Below are 24485 nucleotides of genomic sequence, written 5' to 3' on the forward strand. Positions count from 1 at the left end.
GGTTCCTTGCTCCATCTCATCGTGCTCTGCCTGCAATGCATCCTCTTTAATTGTGAGCACAGAACGTGTCAGAAGACAGAGAAGCGGGATGGTGACACTAATTATGGTGTCATCGCCTCTCACCATCTTGGTGAAGTCCTCAAAGTTTTGGAGGATGGTACATATGTCTGACATCCATGTCCACTCCTGAGATCTTATGTGTGGAGTCTGAACTGAATACCGACGCCCTTGTTAATGCTGGTTGTCAGGAAAACTTGGTCAGACCTTGCAGCCCTCTGGCGCCCCCTTATCCTGCTGGTCAAACACGGTATTGACCGAGGATAAGTAACAGGGCGCAGCTGCTCTCATTTATGTCGACTATTGTGGCACGTGATGTGACAGGACGTATATATACCACCAGTTCCATCCAGGAACGTATATATACCTCAATCCAGCCACCCTCAACCACAATATCACATAAATACACCGTATGCTGCCACCACCGATCTCTTAACAGGTGGATCGGGTACCCGTTAGGTAACGTGAATTAGTGGGTGAGGAACGTTTTTGCTCGACATAGGACAAGAAGAACGAAGCTGGAAAATAGTAATAATTTACTCCCGAAAGTTGGCAGTGTTTACAAAAGATATACAAGATATTATAAAAGAGACAATTTACATATATGCATAAAACAGTTATTAAAATAAAAGGGGTAAATAATAGCAAAACCTGCGCCACGAGGTGATGGTCTCAGATTCTGTGAGGGGGTGGGGGGGCGGCTCCCCAGAAATTAGGTGAGATTACTCCACGCAGCAAGGAGTGCTTGCGTCTGACGTCCCTGAGTTGGAATACACCAAAATGGACGTTCTGGTTTTTAGCAAGGAGGCAAAACACTAGGACACACCCATGTTGTTTACCTCACACGGGGGCTCGGTTTTGTGAACCCACCCAGCTGCACAAGACCTAAAAATCCTTCATCTTTCATATCTTGGTATGGGGGGGGGGCCACATCCAAGATGGATACATAATGTTTGCGGTCACCAATATTCACGAAGATTGATATCAAATATGATATTTCTATGGCGTTCAGAAGCTCAGAACCCATTTCCTAGGTTTCTGGTGGTTTCCCAGTTATGAAAGATACACCATCATAGCTGGAAAAAGGTGAGCATCCCAAAAATGTGGTCCATTTGTTTGTGACAGTCATGTGCATGATTAAACTCGACATTAAAAGTTTGTGTAACATCCCTGGCGGCGTACTTGCATAGTGCATCACCTACCACTCTGCAAGACCGAAATCTTACCTGTCTGTCCAGTCTGCTATTCCTGCTCCTGTGCATGCTGTTTGCATGTCCCTTGACTGACTGCTTAGGGCGGCGGCCCGGTTTCTTCCTGATTCTTATAGCTGCTGTGGGCGCACCCCTAATGCGTCTCCAGCCTATTGCTGTGAGTCACAGGATATTTAAACCCCCTCCACCCAGTGGAGGTGCCTGAGCAACTCTTACCCTCAGAGAGCTCCTTGCCTCTGATGTGCCAGGTCCCGTTCTGTTTTTCCTGCCTGTCCGCCTTCCTGGAGGCTGTATTCCCAGGCCTGTCTGAACACGCTCCTAGCCTGTCCGTCCCGCCTTCTGGGGGCCGCATACCCAGACCTGTTATCTGTGTCTTCTAGCCTGTTTGTCCGCCATTCTGGGGGCTGCATACCAAGACTCGCTCCTGTATCTCGTTGCAGTGTCAGTTCCTGTCTGAACACTCTCCTAGCCTGTTACCTGTTTTTCTCTATGTTTGTACCTTCCCTTTTTCTGCAGAGTTTAAACCTGCACCTAACTCCTACTCGTCGCTGTACTTCCGTTTGTGAGTTTAGAGTCCACTCGCTACTTCATTGCAAGTATCTTGTGTGTATCTGGTTCTGCCTTTCCTTTCCAGCCTGTTCCATGTGAACAGAGTCCTGTCCCCTCTGCTCTGCCTTGTTCACCGCTCCGGCGGTTTCTGCCCGTTCTGCCTTGCTCACCGCTCTGGCGGTTTCTCTCTGCTCTGCCTTGCTCACCGCTCCGACAGTTTCTCTCAGCTCTGCCTTGCTCACCGCTCCGGCGGCTCCTGCCTGCTCTGCCTTGCTCACCGCTCCGGCGGCTCCTGCCTGCTCTGCCTTGCTCACCGCTCCGGCGGCTCCTGCCTGCTCTGCCTTGCTCACCGCTCCGGCGGCTCCTGCCTGCTCTGCCTTGCTCACCGCTCCGGCGGCTCCTGCCTGCTCTGCCTTGCTCACCGCTCCGGCGGCTCCTGCCTGCTCTGCCTTGCTCACCGCTCCGGCGGCTCCTGCCTGCTCTGCCTTGCTCACCGCTCCGGCGGCTCCTGCCTGCTCTGCCTTGCTCACTGCTCCAGCGGCTTCCCTCTGCTCTGCCATAGCTCACTGCTCCGGCGGCTTCCCTCTGCTCTGCCATAGCTCACCGCGCCGGCGGTTTATCTACGCTCTGCCTTACTCGCCGCTCCGGCGGTTCCAGCCCGCTCTGCCTTGTTCACCGCTCCGGCGGCTTCCCTGTGCTCTGCCATTGCTCACCGCTCCGGCGGCTTCCCTCTGCTCTGCCATTGCTCACCGCTCCGGCGGTTTCCCTCTGCTCTGCTTTTGCTCACCGCTTCGGCGGTTTCCCTCCGCTCTGCCTTTGCTCACCGCTTCGGCGGTTTCCCTCCGCTCTGCCTTTGCTCACCGCTTCGGCGGTTTCCCTCCTGCTCAGCCTTGCTCACCGCTCCGGCGGTTTATCTCTGCTCTGCCTTGTTCACCGCTCCGGCGGTTTCTGCCTGCTCTGCCTTGCTCACCGCTCCAGCGGTTTCTGCCTGCTCTGCCTTGCTCACCGCTCCAGCGGTTTCTCTCTGTTCTGCCTTGCTCACTACTCCGGCGGTTCCTCACCGCTCTGGCGGTTTAGCTCTGCTCTGCCCTGACCACCGCACCTGCGGTTTCGCCCTGCTCTGCTTACTCACCACTCCGGCGGTATCTCTCTGCTCTGTCTTGCTCACCAATCCAGCGGTTCCTCTCTGCTCTGCTTGTCTACCGCATCTGTGGTTCTTTTCCCGAGTCCCAGTCTGTACTGGACCCTATCCAGCCTGCGCTCCAACCTGCTAGTGTCTCCCTGTCTGCACTCCAGCCGTGCTTGCCAGAACCCACCTGTCTGCATACCAGTCGAGCCTGCCTACACCCGCCTGTCAGTGTGCCAGCCTAACCTGCCAGCTCCTGTATTCCCCGGTGTGGGTCAACAGCTGTATCCGGGGTTTGACCTGGAGTAGCATCTGGTCCCTCTGCTCGGTTCCTCCCTGGTGCACGGCGTCGTAGCCGTCGTGCGACCTTGGTCGGATCGGGTTGATACTTAGTTACGCCCCTCCAGGCACTCTCCGGCACAGTGGGATCATTAAATCACACACACACCAGTCAGTCCGGGCGTGTGCATAACAGTTTGTACAGTTACACAATAGGCTTTGGAGGGGAAATCCAGTGTAGACCAGTATGTTTGCTCTTGGCTGAGGTTTATGACGGTTATAAAAATTCCTTGTTTGGGGGAAGCAAGAGTAGAGTTCTATGGAGGTCCCTTCCAAGTGAACAGGGGGCGGAGATTTAAGACATCTTTAGCTGTCCTTTCAACATTTTTAAAACTAGGACAAAAATACATTTTGCCTGACACTGGTAGTCAACAACTGCACTCTTATGCTCACAAATCCTTCCCAAAATCTGCAATATAGAGTTCCAACGTGCAGGGACATTGCACACCAGTCGGTGAGCTGGAAGCTGCAAATGCTGCTGAAGCACAACAAGGGTGGGGGAAGCTGTAGCTGACTTTCTAAAATGGGCACACAAACAGATCCGACAGATCCAGGTAGGTTTTGAGAAACTGTTGAACCACGAGGTTAAGCACATGGGCCAGGCATGGTACATGTGTGAGCTTGCCTCGCCTCAGAGCCGCTACCAGGTTCTGGCCATTGTCACACACGACCATGCCTGGCTGTAGGGTCAGCGGTGTCAGTCACAGATCTGCCTGCTCTTTCACAGCTGTCCACAACTCTTCAGCATTGTGCGGTTTGTCACATAAGCATATTAGCTTCAGCACAGTCTGTTGCCACTTGGCCGAGGCAGGGCTTCCAGCTTGCGACTGATGTGGCCATTTCAGAGATGGAGGCTGAAGAGGAGGAGGAGGAGGTGCAGGAGCTGTAGAATGTGGGGGCAATCCTGTTTGACCCAGGGCACGCAATCCTCAGCATCGGGAGGACATGTTCCGTCCCAAGGTCCGACTGGGTCCCGGCTTCCACTATATTAACTCAGTGTTCCGTCAGTGAGATGTACCATCTCTGCCCACAAGCACTTGTCTACGTGTCCGTGGCTAGGTGGACTTTCCCAGTAACTGTATTGAGGGCACGGCTAATGTTGTGGGACACGTGCTCGTGTAATGCGGGTATGGCATACCGGGAGAGATAGTGGCAGCTGGGGACCGAGTACCGCGGGACGACCGCCGCCATCAGGTTGCGAAAAGCTTCCATCTCCACGAGCCTAAAATGCAACATTTCGTGTGCAAGCATTCGCGAAATGTGTGAATTTAGTAGTGTGGCCTGTGGGGCGTTGGCTGCGTATTTGCATTTGCGTTCCAAGGACTGAGGTAGGGACAACTCAACTTGCTACCCCTGCTGATGCTGGCCTGGCAGGTGGTGCCAATGGGATTTTTGGGGTTATCTGCAGAGTCTTTAAAAAAGAACCAGACTCGGGAAGACCTAACAGTTGTTCTGGCAACTTCCGTTGTGTTGGCGTTACGTGGAACGCTTTCCCGCCTTGTGTCTGCGGACACCACACTGCTTCTTCCTGCCTGTTGTGGTGCTATGCCTCCCTCCCCCTGTGTGCTGCTGTCATCGCTCTGCATGTCCCCCTGCCAGGTTGGGTCAGTTACTATATCATCCACCACCTCATCTTCCACTTCCGCACCCTGGTCCTCCTCCTGACTTTCTGGCAATTGTGTCTCATCATCGCTTTCCCACCGTCGCCTTCGTGTGACCGTGGCTATTCCAATATTTGGGCATCGCTACACGCGTTCTCCTCTTGTCTTGCTTAAAGCTGGCCGGGCGAGATGCGCAAATCTACAAATGGAAAAGTGAATAGCTCTTCTGAGTGTCCAAGTGTGGGATCAGTTGTCTCCGGGCACTCGGCATGGTGGGAGGAAGGAGGATCAGGGTGAGGAATATGCGGTCCAGACTCACGGCTACTGAGACTTTACCGTGTGGAAGACAGGGTGGTAGTGGGAGCAAAGTGACTGGAAGCATTATCTACTATCAAACCAACAACCTTTTGACACTGCTCTGGGTTCAATAGTGGTGTACTGCGGTCCCCTAGTAATTGGGACAGGAAGGTCGAGCGACAAGATGTGGGTGTTTGTTGTGGTACAATTTGAGCTTGCCCACGGCCACATCCTCTGCATGCACCATCACGTCCACTTCCCCGTCCCTTGCCACGCACCTTGCCCATTTTAAATGGAGGACAATATTTTCCATGTTTATGAGAAATGGCTGATTTTGGAATGCAGATATATGTGATACGTCTGACAGAGAACCACAATTTTAAATAGCAGGCCTGTAATTTACTAATATTATTCTACACAGAGACCTAGTGTGAATAGCTTCACCAACACACTGCAACAGAATGGAAATGGAAGAAATGGCTAATTATGGAACCGTCTTATAGGTGATATGTCTGACAGAGAACCACGGTTTTAAATAGCAGGCCTGTAATTTACTAATACTATTCTTCACAGACACCTAGTGTGAATAGCTTGACCCACACACTGCAACAGAATAGAAAAGGAGGCTGATATTTTCCACGTTCAGTTCAAATTTCTGGATTTTTATCGCTGAAATATGGAACAGATCTGGCTTTATTCTGCGGTGCTAACAAGCAAATGGAGCAGAAAAATGGGGTACTCTAGATCAGAGGTCCCCAACCGCCGGTCCGCGGATCAGGACCGGGCCGTTGGGGTTTTTCAGCCGGTCCGCGGGGAGAGGGGGCCCCTCCAACCTCCAGTATGGGGCCCGGCCGGTAGGAGCCCCCTCGGAGCCCCCCTCTTGTGCGTCTCTCTCCTCATGGGGCCCCCGGCCGCATGCTAAGCGCCGGGTCCGGGACATCTTAGCGCTGCGCTGCTGCAGCAGCACCTTCATGATTCCCCTGACTTCCGGTCATGTGACGGCGCCGTCACATGGCCGGAAGTCAGGAGAACCTGGTGTCAGCGATTTGGACGAGCGCCAGGATTCTGCAGGGATCGCATGGGGGTAAGTATAACAAGTTTTATTTTTTTTTAAATACAATTAACTAGGAGTGGGGGGAATGGGAGATGCACATGGGGGGAGGGGAGAGATGAGAGATGCACATGGGGGAGGGGAGAGATGAGAGATCCACATGGGGGGGAGGGGAGAGATGAGAGATGCACATGGGGGAGGGGAGAGATGAGAGATCCACATGGGGGGGAGGGGAGAGATGAGAGATGCACATGGGGGAGGGGAGAGATGAGAGATCCACATGGGGGAGGGGAGAGATGAGAGATGCACATGGGGGGAGGGGAGAGATGAGAGATGCACATGGGGGGAGGGGAGAGATGAGAGATGCACATGGGAGGGAGGGGAGAGATGAGAGATGCACGGGGGGGGTGAGAGATCCACGGGGTGGATGAGAGATGCACGGGGGTGTGAGAGATGCACGGGGGGATGAGAGATGCACGGGGGGTGGATGAGAGATGCACGGGGGGGTGAGAGATGCACAGGGGGGATGAGAGATGCACGGAGGGGATGAGAGATGCACGGGGGGTGGATGAGAGATGCACGGAGGGGGATGAGAGATGCACGGGGGTGAGCTGCACATGGGGGGGTGAGAGATGCACATGGGGGGGTTATGTTTACATAACTTTGTTGCCTTATGAAGGGCGGGGGGGGCCCCCAAAAATTTCTTGCACAGGGGCCCACTACAGTCTGTGTCCGCCCCTGGGATGAAGTAAATGCAGCTGAACAGCAGCTGTCAGGACAGCTGCCCTGTCCTGCTGCAGGGCGTGATGGGGCCTCAGTGATGCGGCTCCTGGCACAGCACATTATGTGGGGCTCCTGGCATAGCTCCTGGCGGGGACCTGGTCTACACTATATGATAAGTATGCACTAAACTCCAAATCCCTCCATTACCCCGCCCCCATATGACCAAAGCCCCGCCCACCCCACCCCCTCCTTGCTGGGCCATGGAAAAATGATCTTGCTTCAAGCCGGTCCCTGGTGCAAAAAAGGTTGGGGACCACTGCTCTAGATTGCTTTTTAAACAAATAACCAGGATTAAGATAAAAAAAAATTGCCCTGGCCCCTGATAGCTGGGGCTATTTCTACAAATATCTGTAATTATTACAGCAGCAGCAGAAAGCACGTTCAATGAACCCTCTTGTGCTGTATCATACACTCCAGTCTGCCACATACATTGCCTGTCTGCCTAGCACTGATTATATGCAGCTGGATTACTCCTCAGAAGGACTGTTAGTTCAGATGGATATATATATACAGTATGTTGTGGAATACCTACAGTACAGACCAAAAGTTTGGACACACCTTCTCATTTAAAGATTTTTCTGTATTTTCATAACTATGAAAATTGTACATTCACACTGAAGGCATCAAAACTATGAATTAAGTATATAATTCCACATGTGTTAACAAAAAAGTGTGAAACAACTGAAAATATGTCTTATATTCTAGGTTCTTCAAAGTAGCCACCTTTTGCTTTGATGACTTCTTTGCACACTCTTGGCATTCTCTTGATGAGCTTCAAGAGGTAGTCACCGGAAATGGTTTTCACTTCACAGGTGTGCCCTGTCAGGTTTAATAAGTGGGATTTCTTGCCTTATAAATGGGGTTGGGACCATCAGTTGTGTTGTGCAGAAGTCTGGTGGATACACAGCTGATAGTCCTACTGAATAGACTGTTAGAATTTGTATTATGGCAAGAAAAAAGCAGCTAAGTAAAGAAAAACGACTGGCCATCATTACTTTAAGAAATGAAGGTCAGTCAGTCTGAAAAATTGGGCAAACTTTGAAAGTGTCCCCAAGTGCAGTTGCAAAAACCATCAAGCACTACAAAGAAACTGGCTCACATGAGGACCGCCCCAGGAAAGGAAGACAAAGAGTCACCTCTGCTTCTGAGGATAAGTTTATCCGAGTCACCAGCCTGAGAAATCACAGGTTAACAGCAGCTCAGATTAGAGACCAGGTCAATGCCACACAGAGTTCTAGCAGCAGACACATCTCTACAACTGTTAAGAGGAGACTTTGTGCAGCAGGCCTTCATGGTAAAATAGCTGCTAGGAAACCACTGCTAAGGACAGGCAACAAGCAGAAGAGACTTGTTTGGGCTAAAGAACACAAGCAATGGACATTAGACCAGTGGAAATCTGTGCTTTGGTCTGATGAGTCCAAATTTGAGATCTTTGGTTCCAACCACCGTGTCTTTGTGCGACGCAGAAAAGGTGAACGGATGGACTCTACATGCCTGGTTCCCACCGTGAAGCATGGAGGAGGAGGTGTGCTGGTGAGACTGTTGGGAATTTATTCAAAATTGAAGACATACTGAACCAGCATGGCTACCACAGCATCTTGCAGCGGCATGCGATTCCATCCGGTTTGCGTTTAGTTGGACCATCATTTTTTTGTTTTTCAACAGGACAATGACCCCAAACACACCTCCAGGCTGTGTAAGGGCTATTTGACCAAGAAAGAGAGTGATGGGGTGCTACGCCAGATGACCTGGCCTCCACAATCACCAGACCTGAACCCAATCGAGATGGTTTGGGGTGAGCTGGACTGCAGAGTGAAGGCAAAAGGGCCAACAAGTGCTAAGCATCTCTGGGAAGTCCTTCAAGATTGTTGGAAGACCATTTCCGTTGACTACCTCTTGAAGCTCATCAAGAGAATGCCAAGAGTGTGCAAAGCAGTCATCAAAGAAAAAGGTAGCTACTTTGAAGAACCTAGAATATAAGACATATTTTCAGTTGTTTCACACTTTTTTGTTAAGTATATAATTCCACATGTGTTAATTCATAGTTTTGATGCCTTCAGTGTGAATATACAATTTTCATAGTCATGAAAATACAGAAAAATCTTTAAATGAGAAGGTGTGTCCAAACTTTTGGTCTGTACTGTATGTCTTATATTCTAGGTTCTTCTTGTCGAGCACAGTGATGCTCAGGCGAGTACCGAGCAGTGGCGAGCACGTTCGCTCATCACTAGTGTTGACCTTTTCTGCATGTAGGTTAAAAACACACACAGTTCTGTAGAAGCCAAATCACACCTCTTTACAGCAAGCACATTGTACACTCACGCAGCTGTGCAGAATACACATGATGTACATGAACAATCTGCATTGCAAACATACACAACCCTGCTGCATGAACTGTAGTCACACACAGCTCTGTAGCCGATTTCCTAGACACTAAATGTAATGATGAGTAAAGAAAACTGCTTCAAAACAACACGTGTGAAAACAATCTCACAGGTTACGAAAGGTTGGAGAGTTTTTTCTTAGTTATGTCAACGTCATTGGACATTTACCGGAAGGCACAGTACTGTGCTAGCATAACTATGGCAGAGCAGTGTTTTAAAAAATGTATTACCTGGCACTACCATGGCATAACTGTTAGCTTTTATTCCTGTGACTCGATGACATGCACCGCTTCCATTTGAAAGGGCAGCTGAACACACTGGACAAATATACCCAGATATGCTAATAAGCTTTATCTGTGGCATGTGTTCATTTGTCAGCACACTTGCTGTTGTCAGAAGGTTAAAAATGGAAACCAAATCTTTTCTTTTTTCCTTTACTGCAAAATCAATCCCAAATAAGGTGACTGGTTGAGGGATGCGGATTTTGATGTTGAAAGGAGTCCAAGTCTCTCCTTGGAAAGGATGTTAGAGAAAGTATTGTGGTGTCCCAGGGGAGTAATCCATCCAATGATGTTCTTTGTGAGTTTAGAGCTGCTTCTAGGTTATCCTCCTCTAGTTGTGCTCTGTTCAGTTCAAGCCATCTTCTTTTGTGCCAGGTCCTGCTCCTTTCCTCTCTGCAGCCAGGCTACAAGCACCAGCCAGGATGGAGGCAATAAAGAAGAAGATGCAGATGCTGAAGCTAGATAAGGAGAATGCCATAGACAGGGCAGAACAAGCTGAAGCAGATAAAAAAGCAGCAGAGGACAAGTGTAAACAGGTATATATTCAAGTATAATCCTGGACATTGCACCAATAGTTCTAGTCCACACAAAATCATATAGCCACTTAACAATACAAGTACACGCATCATAAGTAAAGGAAATAAGTCAGTAGACTTAAAAGAGCTTTAGATCTTCCTTTTTGCTACTAATATATATTATTTATATGTTATACACTGTAGATCTTACGCCTAAAAGATAGAAGCAGTGTTCTGTCCTATACCCGTTTGCATCTACATATGGAGAGCAAAAGTGAATTCTCTAACATATACTGATTTCAAATATGCAGTAGTAACTACTTATGTTGCGTTCATATAGAAAGAAAAAAAATCTATGCATTTCCTTCATAAAGCAGACCAGACATGTAAGGAATCTAGCCTGCATCCCCAAGACTAGAAATTGGGAATTTATGTCTAGTTCTCTTTTATTTCAAATGTATCCTTTGAGAACTCTGTAGCATTAATAGTATGTCAATTAAAGATCGCAAGTTACACGCAGTACCAGTTACCAGTACCAGGAGATAATTCATTATCTCAGTTATACTCACCTGACACGACTGTTGATCCCATTCATGTATTGAATATTATTGTGTTTAGATTGTGCATATTCAATAATAAGAGTCAAAGTGAAGCAGGACACATACATGGCATGCAGAAGTCCCTGGCATCAGACACCAAGTTGTTAATCAGCACATATTAGAATATTGTGGTTAACAAGGAAATTAACATTAATTTAATAAAAAATAATGTTATATTTTCATTTTTAATGGTGGTCTACAAATTCCCATCTTTTATTGTATATAATGCAGCTTAAAGATTCATATTTTGCCTATATGGCAAGATGATGGGTCTAGTAACCTAAGAGACTACAAATGGTCCAATGATTGACTTTGTGAAGTTGATCCTGTTCCACAAGTATTGTCTGTACCGTGTCTATTCTTTTGTTGGGCTACATGCCGCATTGCTTAGATTATGCCTACCTGACAGAGGAATAAAAAATTCCCTTCCTTATTTGGTAAGGAAAGTCTGACTGAGGTTGATTTTAAGCCAACTGTTTAAATCACAGCAATATGATCTGACCAACTCTAGGAATTCAGTAAAAAAAGTATGAGGGAGTTAGTTCATCAAGGTTAGAACGAAATAAATTGTTTTCATGTATGGTTTTGCCACATACACTCTTTGCTTCAAGAAACACAATGTCTTGAAGGTACCATCATAACTCCATTGCTACACAAGTATTGCTTTCGATGATGAGGAGCCAAGTCACTGTGTAATCAGGGAAGGCAATATGTTATGTGACAGATAATAAGCCTTCTCCTTATAGGAAGTTAAAATTGCTGAGCATTCTCCCTAGAAAAAGTCAACCCTTTAAAACATCCAAGTTCTATGGATTCTTCATAGTGGTTCTTGGCATGTTACCAGGGCCATACGGCAAAAAACTCAACATAGTGTTACCACAGATTGCTTCGGTTTTGTAGCTGGCCCGGATAAAATCTACTGCTGCAAGACCACTATATCGGAATAACGCCTATCGCTAGATTTACATGGATATTTTAGAGGGATGAATTTTTGTAGGTAGAGTACACAGAAATAATATCTCAATGGTATTTCTGAACAAATCCTTAGTATCTTTTGCATGTAATTTATACAATGCATTTACTAGTTAACATGCTTGCCCCATATATACAGGTCATCTATAGTATAATACACAAAGAACTGCATTTAAAGTGTAAACTGGTCTCTAAGCATGCTGATGACTGCATATAATCACTTATTTTTCTTTGCTAAAAAAAATATCATTTGTGATCCACTGCATTATAACCTATTTATGACATATTACAGTAACATAATAAAATAGAGATTATAAATGTATACATGAAATATTGTATGTCATCATACAGTGCATACTGTGTAAAGAAAAGCATACATTCATACATAAGTGTTTTTTAGCCAATTCTTGCTATCCAGAGATATCATTACATCACTAAGAATAACCTGTTAAACTCTTGAAAAGGATGTATTAAAACTTGAAACAAGAAAATATGTGCAGGATATATTTAAAGGACATTAAAGACATTTTTATTAATTTACATTAAAAAACATAAGTAAAAAAAAAATAACACCGACACAAAGACAGACAGGATAGTGGGTGAACCAAGCAGAGAAAAAGAATCAAGGCAGTGAAGCTGACATGTAATTAGAAAAAAGGTAATGAATTATCAAAATTAATCACGTAATTCAAAGTAAAAGTGCCTATGGACCACCCTGTAGTGCAACTGTAAGAAATATGCTTTCCAGTAGGATCTGGAGGTTACGTCGCCTTATTTCCTGGCATATCTCTTGTGCAATTGCAATAATGGGATAGTACACAGGCACTTTAGCTTTAAATTACTTGCGTTTACATGTCAGCATTACTGCCTTCATTTTCTTGTTTTTGTGTCTTTTACTTATGTATTTTAATATTCCCTCTAAACATATGTTACACATATTTTCTTAAAGCTTATCCTGGTATATGTTTGATTAAAGTCTTATCAAATGCTTTAATAGCTTATGCCATCGATTTCAACTTTGTATTTTACAATAAGTATAAAATATAAAAGATGCTTTACTATTAGACATGGTTCTCTTCCAAACTTTGAAGGTACACAGAATGGGAATATTCCCCGAGAAGTCTTCTGGCATAAATACTGTGCACTTCTATAAGAATCTCACTTATGATAGCCAGGGATCATGGCAGCTGTGCTGTAGGACTGGGTATCACTACACCAGATTCTCCAACAAGTTAAGTCATCTAGCTAATTTCTGACACACACTCCCACGAACAATAGCGGGCATTAAGTGACCTCTGAGCAGAATTTGGATGGTATTATGTGGCAGCCTGTGGGAGATTTAGAAACAATATAAAGTGAGATCATTTTGTATTTTAATATCTACCGGATTAGTGTTTAATGTTCAGTGAGCATTTGCCTCTATTTTTATTGTAGTAATATATTTAGTCTACAAAGAGAGAGATTATAGGCTGTGAACCCTAAGACAAAAGATCATTTCTTTTCATATGTATAACAGTTTGTATTAATTACCTAGTATATACGGTCAAGCTAACCCACCGTGCTGTAGTCAGATCTGGACCTAAGGCGCAGTGGGGCTCACAATCTAATTTCCCAATTTGCTACATTTGTCATAAGCACTATTATTAGGAGGGCAACAGAAGTAATGTGATTTACACATAATATTTGTAGTACATATACCTCATCATAATGTAGCAGCATCAATCATATTCTCTCAAGCTCTTTGTAAGCTCTACATGTTTTTTTGCAAAATGTAAACAAGCCTTCTTATCTCTTGCTTTTAAAAATCTTTCTTGCCACTTGTCAATAAAGGCCAGATTTGTAGAGTATACGATTAAGGCTACGTCCACACATGCAGCAGTATTTGGTCAGTATTTTACATCAGTATTTGTAAGCCAAAACCAGGAGTTGATGAAACATGCAGAAATGGTGCACATGCTTCTATTATACTTTTCCTCTGATTGTTCCACTCCTTATTTTGGCTTAGAAATACTGATGTAAAATACTGACCAAATACTGAATATGTGAACGTGGCCTAATTGTTGCCTGTGGACAGATTCTCCCACCTGAATTGTGGCTCTCTGTAGCTCCTCCAGAATGACCATGGGCCTCTTGGCTGATTCTCTAATTAGTGGTCTCCTTGCTCGGGGTTTCAGTTTAGGTGGACGGCCTTTCCTTGGTAGGTTTGCTGTTCTGCCATAAGCTTTCCATTTTTGGATGATGGATTGAACAGTGCACCATGAGATGTTCAGAGTTTGGGCTATTTTTTTTATAACCTAACCCTGCTTTACTCTTCTCCGCAGCTTTACCCTGACCTGTCTGATCTGTTCCTTAGTTTTCATGGTGCTGTTTGATCCCTAATGTTCTCAAACAAACCTCTGAGGCCTTCACACAACAGTTGTAGTTATACAGAAAATAAATTACACACAGGTGGACTCAATTTACTAATTATGTGACTTCTGGAAGCGATTGGGCACTCAGGGTCTTATTTAGGGGTATCAGACTGCAGGGGGCTGTAGAAAACCTGTATTTCTTTTACACTTCACAAATACTTGCTACTTTTGTTGGAGTATCACTATAACATACATTTAAGTTTGTGCGTGTTACATGATAAAATATGGAAAAGTTCATGGGTATGGATACATTTTCAGGGCTCTGTACAAATATATATATAATCCTACTCCAGGTCAAATGTCCGTAGCACAGGGCCAAAAGATCCTCCTCGGGACTGGAGCCTAGACTTTGCCCAATAGTGCGCAATGGCTCATCAGGTCAACACCCCATCTGCAGCAGACTGAAGTGGGATGGATAACTGATATTCTGAAATATATCACAGATAACTTACCACTGGTAGTGTTGAGCGAGTATGTTCTATTAACCCTTTCGCCGAGTATGTTCGGGCCGAGCTCCGGGTATTTACAGCTGCTCGGTGATATGGTTAAATCGCTCCCATGTGCATGATTTGCGACTGTTTGACAGCTTTATTACATGTGAGGAATGTCTATTTCTTACACATTCCTCATATGTAATAAAGCTGTCAAACAGTTGCAAATCATGCACACGGGAGCGATTTAACCATATCACCGAGCAGCTGTAAGTACTCGGAGCTCGGCCCGAGCATACTCGGACAGAACATACTCGCTCAACCCTACTTGCCAGTCCTTAATTATAACATCTATAAGTAAATGATGGGTGAGGATGCAGCACACATTCAATACTTATTAGACGGCTGGATAAAACTGGGGTGCAGGTCGCTCTGCTTATCAGATCTTCCTTACAGCTCTCTATTCATTTTCTATAACAGGATGATTCAACCCAGTGCTTAAACCATGAAACTGAGCTGTTACTGACAACATTTACCATGAAATACATGACTACTGTCTAACCTTTGGAACCAGCACCTACTATATGTACAATAGATCCCAAACCATTAGCATCCTGGTGAGGCAGCCACTGGCTAGTTCATGCAGGAGGGGAATAAATAGATATGTGAATGAGTAAATAGGGAATGATGAGCATGGCAATATCTATTTATTTCCATGGGTGTCACAGCCAAGCATGCCATTTACCAAAACAGATAAGAATATCCCAAAGAAATGCAGCCACCTCACCATTTTCCTGCCTGGATGAGACTGCTGATACTTGCCTCACCCATTGGAAAGGGGACCGCTGTTCTAGAGATAGTTGTGGGTCTGCAAGATATATCTAACATTTATTCTAGAAATTTCCCTTTAAATATATGGGGAAAGTTGCACCGCTGTGTCTAGTGGAAGATACTGTTGTGAATACTGTAGAAGGTGCACACCAGTATAAATGGGTTTAAGGGCTCTCTTTGTACACCTTAGTTCTGCGTTACTGGTGGGCGACTGCCAAACACGTTATAACAAATCCATTTTAAATGTTGCCAGGTGGAAGATGAACTGGTTGCACTGCAGAAGAAGCTGAAAGGAACAGAAGATGAACTGGATAAATACTCTGAAGCTCTAAAGGACGCTCAGGAGAAACTGGAGCAGGCTGAGAAAAAAGCAACTGATGTAAGTCTGCTAAGTACACTTCTTGGTTTCCTGCTGTCATCTGAGAAAAATGTCTCTAAGATCTTGTTAATGAGATATTTCCTGTATGTTTCTTCCCTTCCCTTATCTTACGTAAAACCAACATAAAATGGCATAATTAATAAAGAATCCGAAACAAAAAAAAAACCTTAAAAGGAAACCTGCCATATCCACAAAAAGCTACTAACCTGGAGATATAGGGTTCATCTGCAGGTTAATAGTGTTCTAAAGCCGTGCGACCGCCGCACTAAAAGCCCGACTCCTGGGAGGAAATTTTATTCTTCCCGGCAGTCTCCGGCTTTCAGTCATTGAAGCGGTTTAATAGCCATAAAGAGTGTTTATACAGCAGACGTTTCGGTCCCATGGACCTTCATCTTCTGTATTCACCGCTCGTTACGATGTGGCGCCCCATACGAGCGGTGGATACCGCGTTATGACGCCACATACCCAGATGAAAGTTTGCGCAGGATAGGGATTTATATCCCCACTGGGAGACACTGAGTCCCACATTTATCTCTTCTAAAAATACAGCCTCACAGAGTGTACTGATGAAGGTCCATGGGACCGAAACGTCTGCTGTGTAAACACTCTCTTTATGGCTATTAAATTTTTGAAACTACATTCTGAGTGCCGAGTTCTTGCATTACATATCTACTGGTGTTGGACCCTGCCCGAGCATGGTATATAGGAAGTGCAGTGATATTCTACTTTATTCAGTCATTAAGGGGCAGCTCCAGTAACTGCTCAGTACATAGTGAGCGTCGGCCGTAACCAGGCCCCAGCACTGACATCTAGCTCTGCAGTACATCAGTGCCGAGCCGGCTGTCAGTCAGTGCCGGGGCATGTGTACAGCTGCTGCTCACTATGTACTGAGCGATGACTGTAATTGTTCCCTGCACCCCCTCTGACTGAAAGCCAGAGGCTGCTCAGAGGAATAAAGTTCATTTTCTCTCAGTAGCTGGGCTTTCAGTATGTCAGCCGGGCAGCTTCAGAACATTATTACCCTGCAGATTATCCCCATATCTACAGGTTAATATTTGGGGGCATGACAGGTTCCCTTTAAAATGTTTTTATGTGAAACTGGAGGCATACAGATCTACAGAAATCTGAGTGCCATATTACAGATGCGTGTGTAGATCTGATTTTATTATTGCACCACTTGGCAGCTACCATCTAAAGGCTAAGTTTACGCCTCATATATTTCTTCTGATATTTCATAAATTCCACAATAAACCATAGTCCAACAACAGTATAACAAACCTTATTCATTTACAGCATAAAAATTAAACAAATCTGCAGTGGATACTAGGCACTACACCCGTTGCTCACTCTAAAATCCGCTGCATACCCGATCTGTTGCAGACATGACACGATTTTATTCAGTTCAATGAAATGCGTCAAATCTGCGTCCACATCCGCACCAAAATCTCTGTGTAACATGCGTGGATTTAATTTTGGAATTGTTGACAGGTTTAAGAATAGTTTTTTAGGGTACATTTGAAACTTACATGTCTTCCAATACCCGGAATAATTCTAAGCGTGCATTATTATGCAACCTGTGTTCATTGTAGTTCCGATCTCATGCTAACGGCGTTCATAGACCAGAAAGATCCTGTACAAATTCCAGTGCTTGCAACAGTGCTGAAACAAGACTGCTGTGTGGAAATATAGAAATTCACGTGCATTAAAAATGTATTTGGAAAATAAACTATTTTTGATAAATAAAAATATATTTGTGATATTGTGAAAGTTCTTCATCTGTTCACCAGAGGGCGATGGCAGAGCATTTATAGCAGTACAATGTATTCTGCCGAGGATACTGGCACACACCATAGTAGTGTCAGACTGTAGTAATACACTGTATACACAAATACCCATCTATGGAATTGCTTGTCATCAGTTCCTATTACAGAGTAGCTAGATGGAAGTCAAGTTCAGAAGAGTTTATTGTCTAATAACATGCAGCTGCTGTACCATAGACTGTTACTGAAACTTGTATCATGCTAATGGATGCCTTAAGAAAGAGCAGGGAATTTGATTTTCCAACTTGTGCAGTAATCTATTATCAGATCATTACTGCATATATGAGAGGTCATTCTGATAATAGAAGTATATTGCCGTTTTCCTTAAAGCACCACTCCAGCATTTTTTTTTATTTCAGTGCTGGAGTGGTGCCACTAATGTAAGTTCCCTGTCCCTAATATCAGACTTACTAGCCGCTGTCTTCTTCTGTTATCAGCGCCGTTCTGGTCGTCTTCAACAGCTTGTGACCTGCTGGATCGCTCCAGTGTCTGCTGGGTGATCCGGAGATGACTACTCAATGTAAGTCTATGAGACCCAGAATGTGGCCAAAAAGAGACTCTCATTGACTTCCATTGAGAGCTGGTGTGACCGTTACTTCTGATTCACAATAAGAAGTTGCAGTCACAAGATGGTGGATCGGGACAGGAGCGGCACAGGGTGGAGCAGAACACCGGTAAGTATAATACTAGGGGCAGGGAACATGAATTAGTGATACCATTCCAGCGGTGAAATAAAAATAAAAAAGGCCTGCTGGAATGGTGCTTTAAACAATAAAAAAAAAATGCTAAGATGCTAAGGCCAGATCATAGGATCCACTTACACTGCAATATTACCAAGAACGAGCAGTCTAAGCAGGTTTTCGATCACTCGATTAACGAGCAAAATGACAACGCGTTGCCCTTTGTAAAGCAAGAACTATCCCAACCTATGTGCAGTGAACAATCTACCACAGATCGCACAGTGTATGTCACGCACAATGTAGGAAAGACAAAGTGCAACACAAAGGGATGAGGGGAAGGGAGCCCAGGCACTAAGGAAAGAGGGGGTGGAGACCTTCTAGGCTGATCTGATATCACCCTGTCTTCCCTACCGTCCCTATATTGGTTTGTCACCAATCGCCGATCAGGAACCTAAAACCCTGTATCTCCCTAGAGCTAGGCCCTAGCTAGGGAAGGGGGAATGAACGCTAGTCAGTCCCGACTAACAACTAAAGACAGCAAGGGGAGACAGACACAGGGGAAGTAACTTAGCTTGAGCCGACTTCAGAGAGATTGCACACATGGCCTCTTAGCACCAAAGAGGAAGTAAGCAGACTGCAACAGCTCCAAGCCTTTACGAGGGTTCATGTGAATATCACCAGCACCTCCCTATAGCAAACAAAAAGTATTTAAACACCCAGGCCTGGGTGTCAATTAGGCGGAGGGAGGTAGCCGCTGGGTCCTAGAGTGAGATAGATATAAGAAGGTGTCTGTAATGCCAAATGAAGAGATCTCCTGCAACCAACTGCAGGGCGACTGTCTGTCACATCTGACACACCCGTGACAGTGCACATCGCTAAGCGCTGTCTGCCCGTGTAAACAATTGTGTAGTGTCACAAATCGGATGGTGTAAATCCACCTTTAAAGGGAATCTGTCAGCTGTTTCTTGTTTGCTATGTAATCTGAGGGCAGCATGAGGTAGGGGTTAATACACTGAATTCAGCAATGTGTCACAGGCTGTGTGCTGTTCTTTAATTACAGTGAAGGTTTTATCACTAGGATATTATCATTGCTGGGACTAGCTGCTTTGTGCCAATTTGTCTAACTCTGCCCCCTCCTGTGATAAGCAGCTCACTGTCAATATACAATGTACACAGAAAGCTGTGGTGTGATCAGGGTTAGCTTTCTGAGCTCTGCTTCATTCTATAATTAAGAATTCTGATTATGTCACAACTGCTGTTTCCAGTAAACTAAGTGATACATCATAGGAATCAGGGTCTCTTTCTTTACACAATGCAGCTTTTAGATGACGTAGTAAAAACCTGCTGACAGATTTCCCTTAATGTGTTGTACATTTCTTGTGGCGTTCTTTGTAAAAACAATCCAATTCTAAGTGGAATCTTAAAGTCACATGATCTAAGTATTAAAGCATATATTATTTGAAAAAATCCATATACAAAAAAACAATGTCAACATGCCACAAAAATGGATGTGCCTTTTTTTTTTAAACAAAAACAATGTTATTCTCAAAATTACTGTACCCTCTGAATTGTGCCAATATAGTAGAAGTTTGAGAATCCCATGTACAGAGCAGTAGTTAGGGAATGGTTCTGCACAGTCATTTTGGAGTGAGATTTTCCCAAAACATTGTGAAAACCAAAGACAAGTGCTCTTTATAAAATATAGAAAGCACAGCTGTGGAGTCAGTTAGTTTTGAGTAGAGGCAGGATAAATGTACAGGCTCCAGCTTAAAAAAGAAAAAAAAAATAATAATAATAATAATAATAATAATTTTTATTTATATAGCGCCAACATATTCCGCAGCACTTTACAATTAAGCGGGGACATGTACAAACAATAAATTCAATACAAGGTGAGACAGTTTAACAGTTACATCAGGAGTGAGGTCCCTGCTCGCAAGCTTACAATCTACATGGAAATGGGGGGACACAATAGGTGGAAAGTGCTTGTTATTTCAGGTCTGGCAATTATAATAAGTCGGGATTATCATATAAAGCTGTATGATCCGGTCATCAGCCTGTATGTTAAAGTGCAATACTCAATTACCGAGTGCATTTATCGAGTGCATGGAGGGTGTAGAAACAGATGAACAGTAGGGTGCAGATTCTGAATAGTATTTAGGAGGGAACAGGGGAAAGTTAGTTTACTGAGTAGTTGAGATGGTAGGCTTGTTTAAAGAGATGGGTTTTTAAAGCGCGCTTGAAGACATCGGGGCTAGGCATCAATCGGATCGTCTGGGGTAGAGCATTCCAGAGAACTGGTGCAGCACGAGAGAAGTCTTGGAGACGGAGGTGTGAGGTTCGGATTATGGGGGATGTTAGCCTTAGGTCATTTGTGGAACGGAGGGCACGTGTAGGACGATAGACTGAGATGAGAGAGGAGATATAAGGTGGTGCAGAACTGTAGAGAGCTTTGTGGGTGAGAGCAATGAGTTTATATTGGACCCTGTAGTGAATGGGTAACCAGTGTAATGACTGGCACAAGGTGGAGGCATCGGTGAAGCGGCTGGACATACATACGACCCTGGCTGCCGCATTCAGGACAGATTGGAGAGGGGAAATTTTGGTAAGAGGGAGAAGAGAGTTGCAGTAGTCCAGACGAGAGTGAATAAGAGCGACAGTAAGAGTTTTAGCAGTTTCCAAAGTGAGAAAAGGTCGGATTCTGGAGATGTTTTTAAGATGCAGGTGACAAGAGCGAGTGAGTGATCGGATATAGGGAGTAAAGGAAAGGTTAGTGTCGAATATGACCCCAAGGCAGCGGGCGTGCTGCTTGGGAGTTATGGTTGACCCCTCCAAGGTAATTTCGATATTAGGTAGAGTTAGGTTACTAGAGGGGGGAAACACAAGAAGTTCAGTTTTGGAGAGATTCAATTTGAGATAGAGGGAGGACATGATGCTAGACACAGCAGATAAACAATCCTTGGTGTTTTGTATTAGGGTAGGGGTGATGTCAGGGGAAGAAGTGTATAGTTGGGTGTCGTCAGCATAGAGATGATACTGGAACCCAAATCTGCTGATTGTTTGTCCAATAGGGGCAGTGTATAGAGAGAAGAGGAGGGGGCCTAGGACTGAGCCCTGAGGAACCCCGATAGTAAGGGGATGAGGAGGGGAAGAGGAGCCGGCAAAAGATACAGTGAAGGAGCGGTCAGAGAGGTAGGAGGAGAACCAGGAGAGAACGGTTTCCTTGAGGCCTATAGAGCGGAGCATAGTGAGGAGGAGCTGGTGATCCACAGTGTCAAATGCTGCAGAGAGATCCAGGAGAATCAGCAGGGAGCAGTGACCTTTGGATTTGGCTGTTAGTAGATCGTTAGAGACTTTAGTGAGGGCAGTTTCAGTGGAGTGTAAGGAGCGGAAACCAGATTGTAGAGGGTCGAGGAGAGAGTTATCTGAGAGATAGCGGATTAGACGGGAGTGGACCAAGCGTTCCAGGAGTTTAGAGATGAAGGGAAGATTAGAGACAGGTCTATAGTTAGCAGTGCAGTTCTGGTCCAGGGATGGCTTTTTAAGTAAAGGGGTTATGATGGCATGTTTAAATGAGGAGGGAAAGATACCTGACGAAAGAGAGAGGTTAAATATTTTAGTCAGGTGAGTGGTGACCACCGGTGAGAGGGACTGCAGGAGATGTGAAGGAATGGGGTCACTGTTGCAGGTTGTAGGCCGAGAAGAAGCGAGGAGCTGGGTAACCTCTTCTTCTGTGACAGGCTCAAAGATGGCTAGTGAGCTTGAAGTGCAGTAGGGAAGGGGATCCAGGCACTGAGGAGATTGGGCTGAGATGTCCTGATGGATGTGGTTGATTTTTTCCAAGAAATAAGTGGCCAGATCCTCACTGCTGAGGTTGGTGGTGGGGGCCTGTGCTTTAGGTTTCAGGAGGGAGTTTAAGGTTTCGAAAAGTCGTTTTGGGTTGTTGGACATTGAAGTGATGAGGGTGGTGAAGTAGGATTGTTTGGCCAGATGAAGGGCAGAGTTATAGGTTTTGAGCATGAATTTATAGTGGATGAAGTCCTCTGCTAAAAGAGATTTTCTCCACTGACGCTCAGCACACCTCGAGCAACGTTGAAGAAAGCGTGTTTGCATCGTGTGCCAGGGCTGCCGTTGTCTGTGTCGGATCTTTCTGCGAGTAGAAGGAGCTGCTTCATCTAGGGCGCTCTTCAGTGTATTGTTGTAGTGTGACAATGCCAAGTCTGGACAGGAGAAGGAGGAGATGGGGGCTAAAGATGTGTGGAGATTGTCCATAAGCTGCTGGGTATTAATGGTACGTGTATTCCTATAAGTGTGGTAAGTGGGGGTGTCCCGGGTGAGGAGACAATTCTTAACAGAGAAGGAGAGAAGGTTGTGGTCCGAGAGCGGGAGAGGGAAGTTGGTAAAGTCATCCAGCAAGCAGAGACTGGAAAAAAACAGGTCCAGAGTGTTCCCGTCTTCATGGGTAGGAGAATTCGTAAACTGTGAGAGACGGAATGAAGAAGTTAGAGAAAGTAGATGAGAGGCAGATTGGGAGAGGGGGTCATCGATGGGGATGTTAAAGTCGCCCATGATGAGGGTGGGGATGTCACAGGATAGAAAGTGAGGAAGCCAGGTGGCAAAGTGATCCAAGAACTGGCGGGCGGAGCATGGAGGGCGATACACGACTGCCACTCTCAGGGAGAAGGGTTTAAAGAGTCTGATGGTGTGGACTTCAAAGGAAGGAAACATAAGTGAGGGAACCGGGGGGATGACCTGGAAAGCACATTGTGAGGAAAGGAGCAGACCAACACCTCCACCCTGTCTGTTGCCATGTCTGGCGGTATGTGAAAATTTCAGCCCACCAAACGAGAGAGCAGCAGCAGCGGTGGTGTCTAGCTGCTGAATCCAGGTTTCTGTGATAGCCAGAAGGTTAAGAGAATTAGAGAGGATAATATTATATATATTTATATTACACATACATACACACATACATATTATTAATTATTAACATTGTTAATTCATCAATAAATTAATGTTAAGAATTAACAATATGTATGTATGGAAAAATAAAAAAATTATAGCTCTCAGAATAAAGCGATGCAAAAATAATTATTTTATCTATAAAATAGTTTTTATTGTCTAAAAGCGCCAAAACACAAACAAACTATATAAATGTGGTACCGCTGTAATCGTACTGACCTGAAGAATTTATTCTTCTTTAGCAGTCTTTTCAAATTTTACCACACGCGGAACAGCATATAAAAAAAAAATATATATAAATCATTTCCTGAATTGCTGGTTTTTGTTAATGCTGCCTCCCAAAAATCAGAATAGAAAGCGATCAAAAAATGTCATGTGCCGAAAATGGTACCAATAAAAACGTTAACTCGTCCCGCAAAAAACAAGCCGTCACATGACTGTCAGCCAAAATATGGAAAAATTAAAGTTCTCAAATATGGCGATGCAAAAACTAGTTTTTGCAACAACAAAAAAGCATCTTTTAATGTGTGACAGCAGCCAGTTATAAAAACCCCATCTAAATCTGGTATCGTTATAATCGTAGAGACCCGAAGAATAAAGTGGTCTAATCACTTATACCACATGAGGAACGGCATAAAAAAATAAATAAAACCAATTCTTCACCTGCTGTTGTTTGTTCATTCTGCTTCCCAAAGATCACAGTATAGCTCAGCTCAAACTTATCCTGCGCTCTGTGCTGAGCGCTTACACCGGGATTTCTGTGTAAATCTTTGAAATACGTTATTCAGACAGAACTCCTGGTGGAAGATTCCCTATAATGAGGCAGATGAAGGCACTGTGGACGCAGTCTGGTCTGTGATCCAGCGGTGTGTCTTTTTAGGTGTGCATAAAAGCGTGGTCGGCCACAGTTTTCTGCACTTCTGAAAAAAAGGACAACACAGAACAGAGGCCAGACGGAGTACAGAGTAATGCTGCTGCCTCATTATAGTGAATGAATCCCTCGGAGGGTTTCATCTGAATCACGTCACTACGAGTTTTAGATGGAAACCCCAAAGTAAGTGTTCACCACACAGTGGTATAAAAATTCTGTGAGGCACATGTGGTGTCAAATATGATCATTGCGCCATTAGATGAATTAATTGAGGGGTGTAGCTTGTAAAATGAGGTCACATACGGGAGGTTTCTGCTATTTTGGCACCTCAGGGACTC

At 44.9% G+C, this 24485-nt stretch overlaps 1 protein-coding gene across 2 annotated transcripts in view; it reads left to right on the top strand.

Annotated features, from left to right (window-relative positions):
• The first annotated feature begins 9996 nt into the window (after window positions 1–9996).
• Window positions 9997–24485, top strand: part of TPM4 (tropomyosin 4) — a 113079-nt gene continuing 98590 nt past the window's right edge. For both annotated transcript variants that reach the window (XM_073685744.1, XM_073685754.1), the window contains exons 1-2: window positions 9997–10215; window positions 15692–15817. In XM_073685744.1, coding sequence (XP_073541845.1) covers window positions 10102–10215; window positions 15692–15817 — 240 coding nt within the window. In that variant the 5' untranslated portion in view covers window positions 9997–10101. The remainder of the gene's footprint in view (window positions 10216–15691; window positions 15818–24485) is intronic.

This window comes from Phyllobates terribilis, unplaced genomic scaffold (genome assembly GCF_046119375.1).
Source record: "Phyllobates terribilis strain yellow unplaced genomic scaffold, ASM4611937v1 Scaffold_1__5_contigs__length_1240528914, whole genome shotgun sequence".
NCBI lineage: Eukaryota > Metazoa > Chordata > Amphibia > Anura > Dendrobatidae > Phyllobates > Phyllobates terribilis.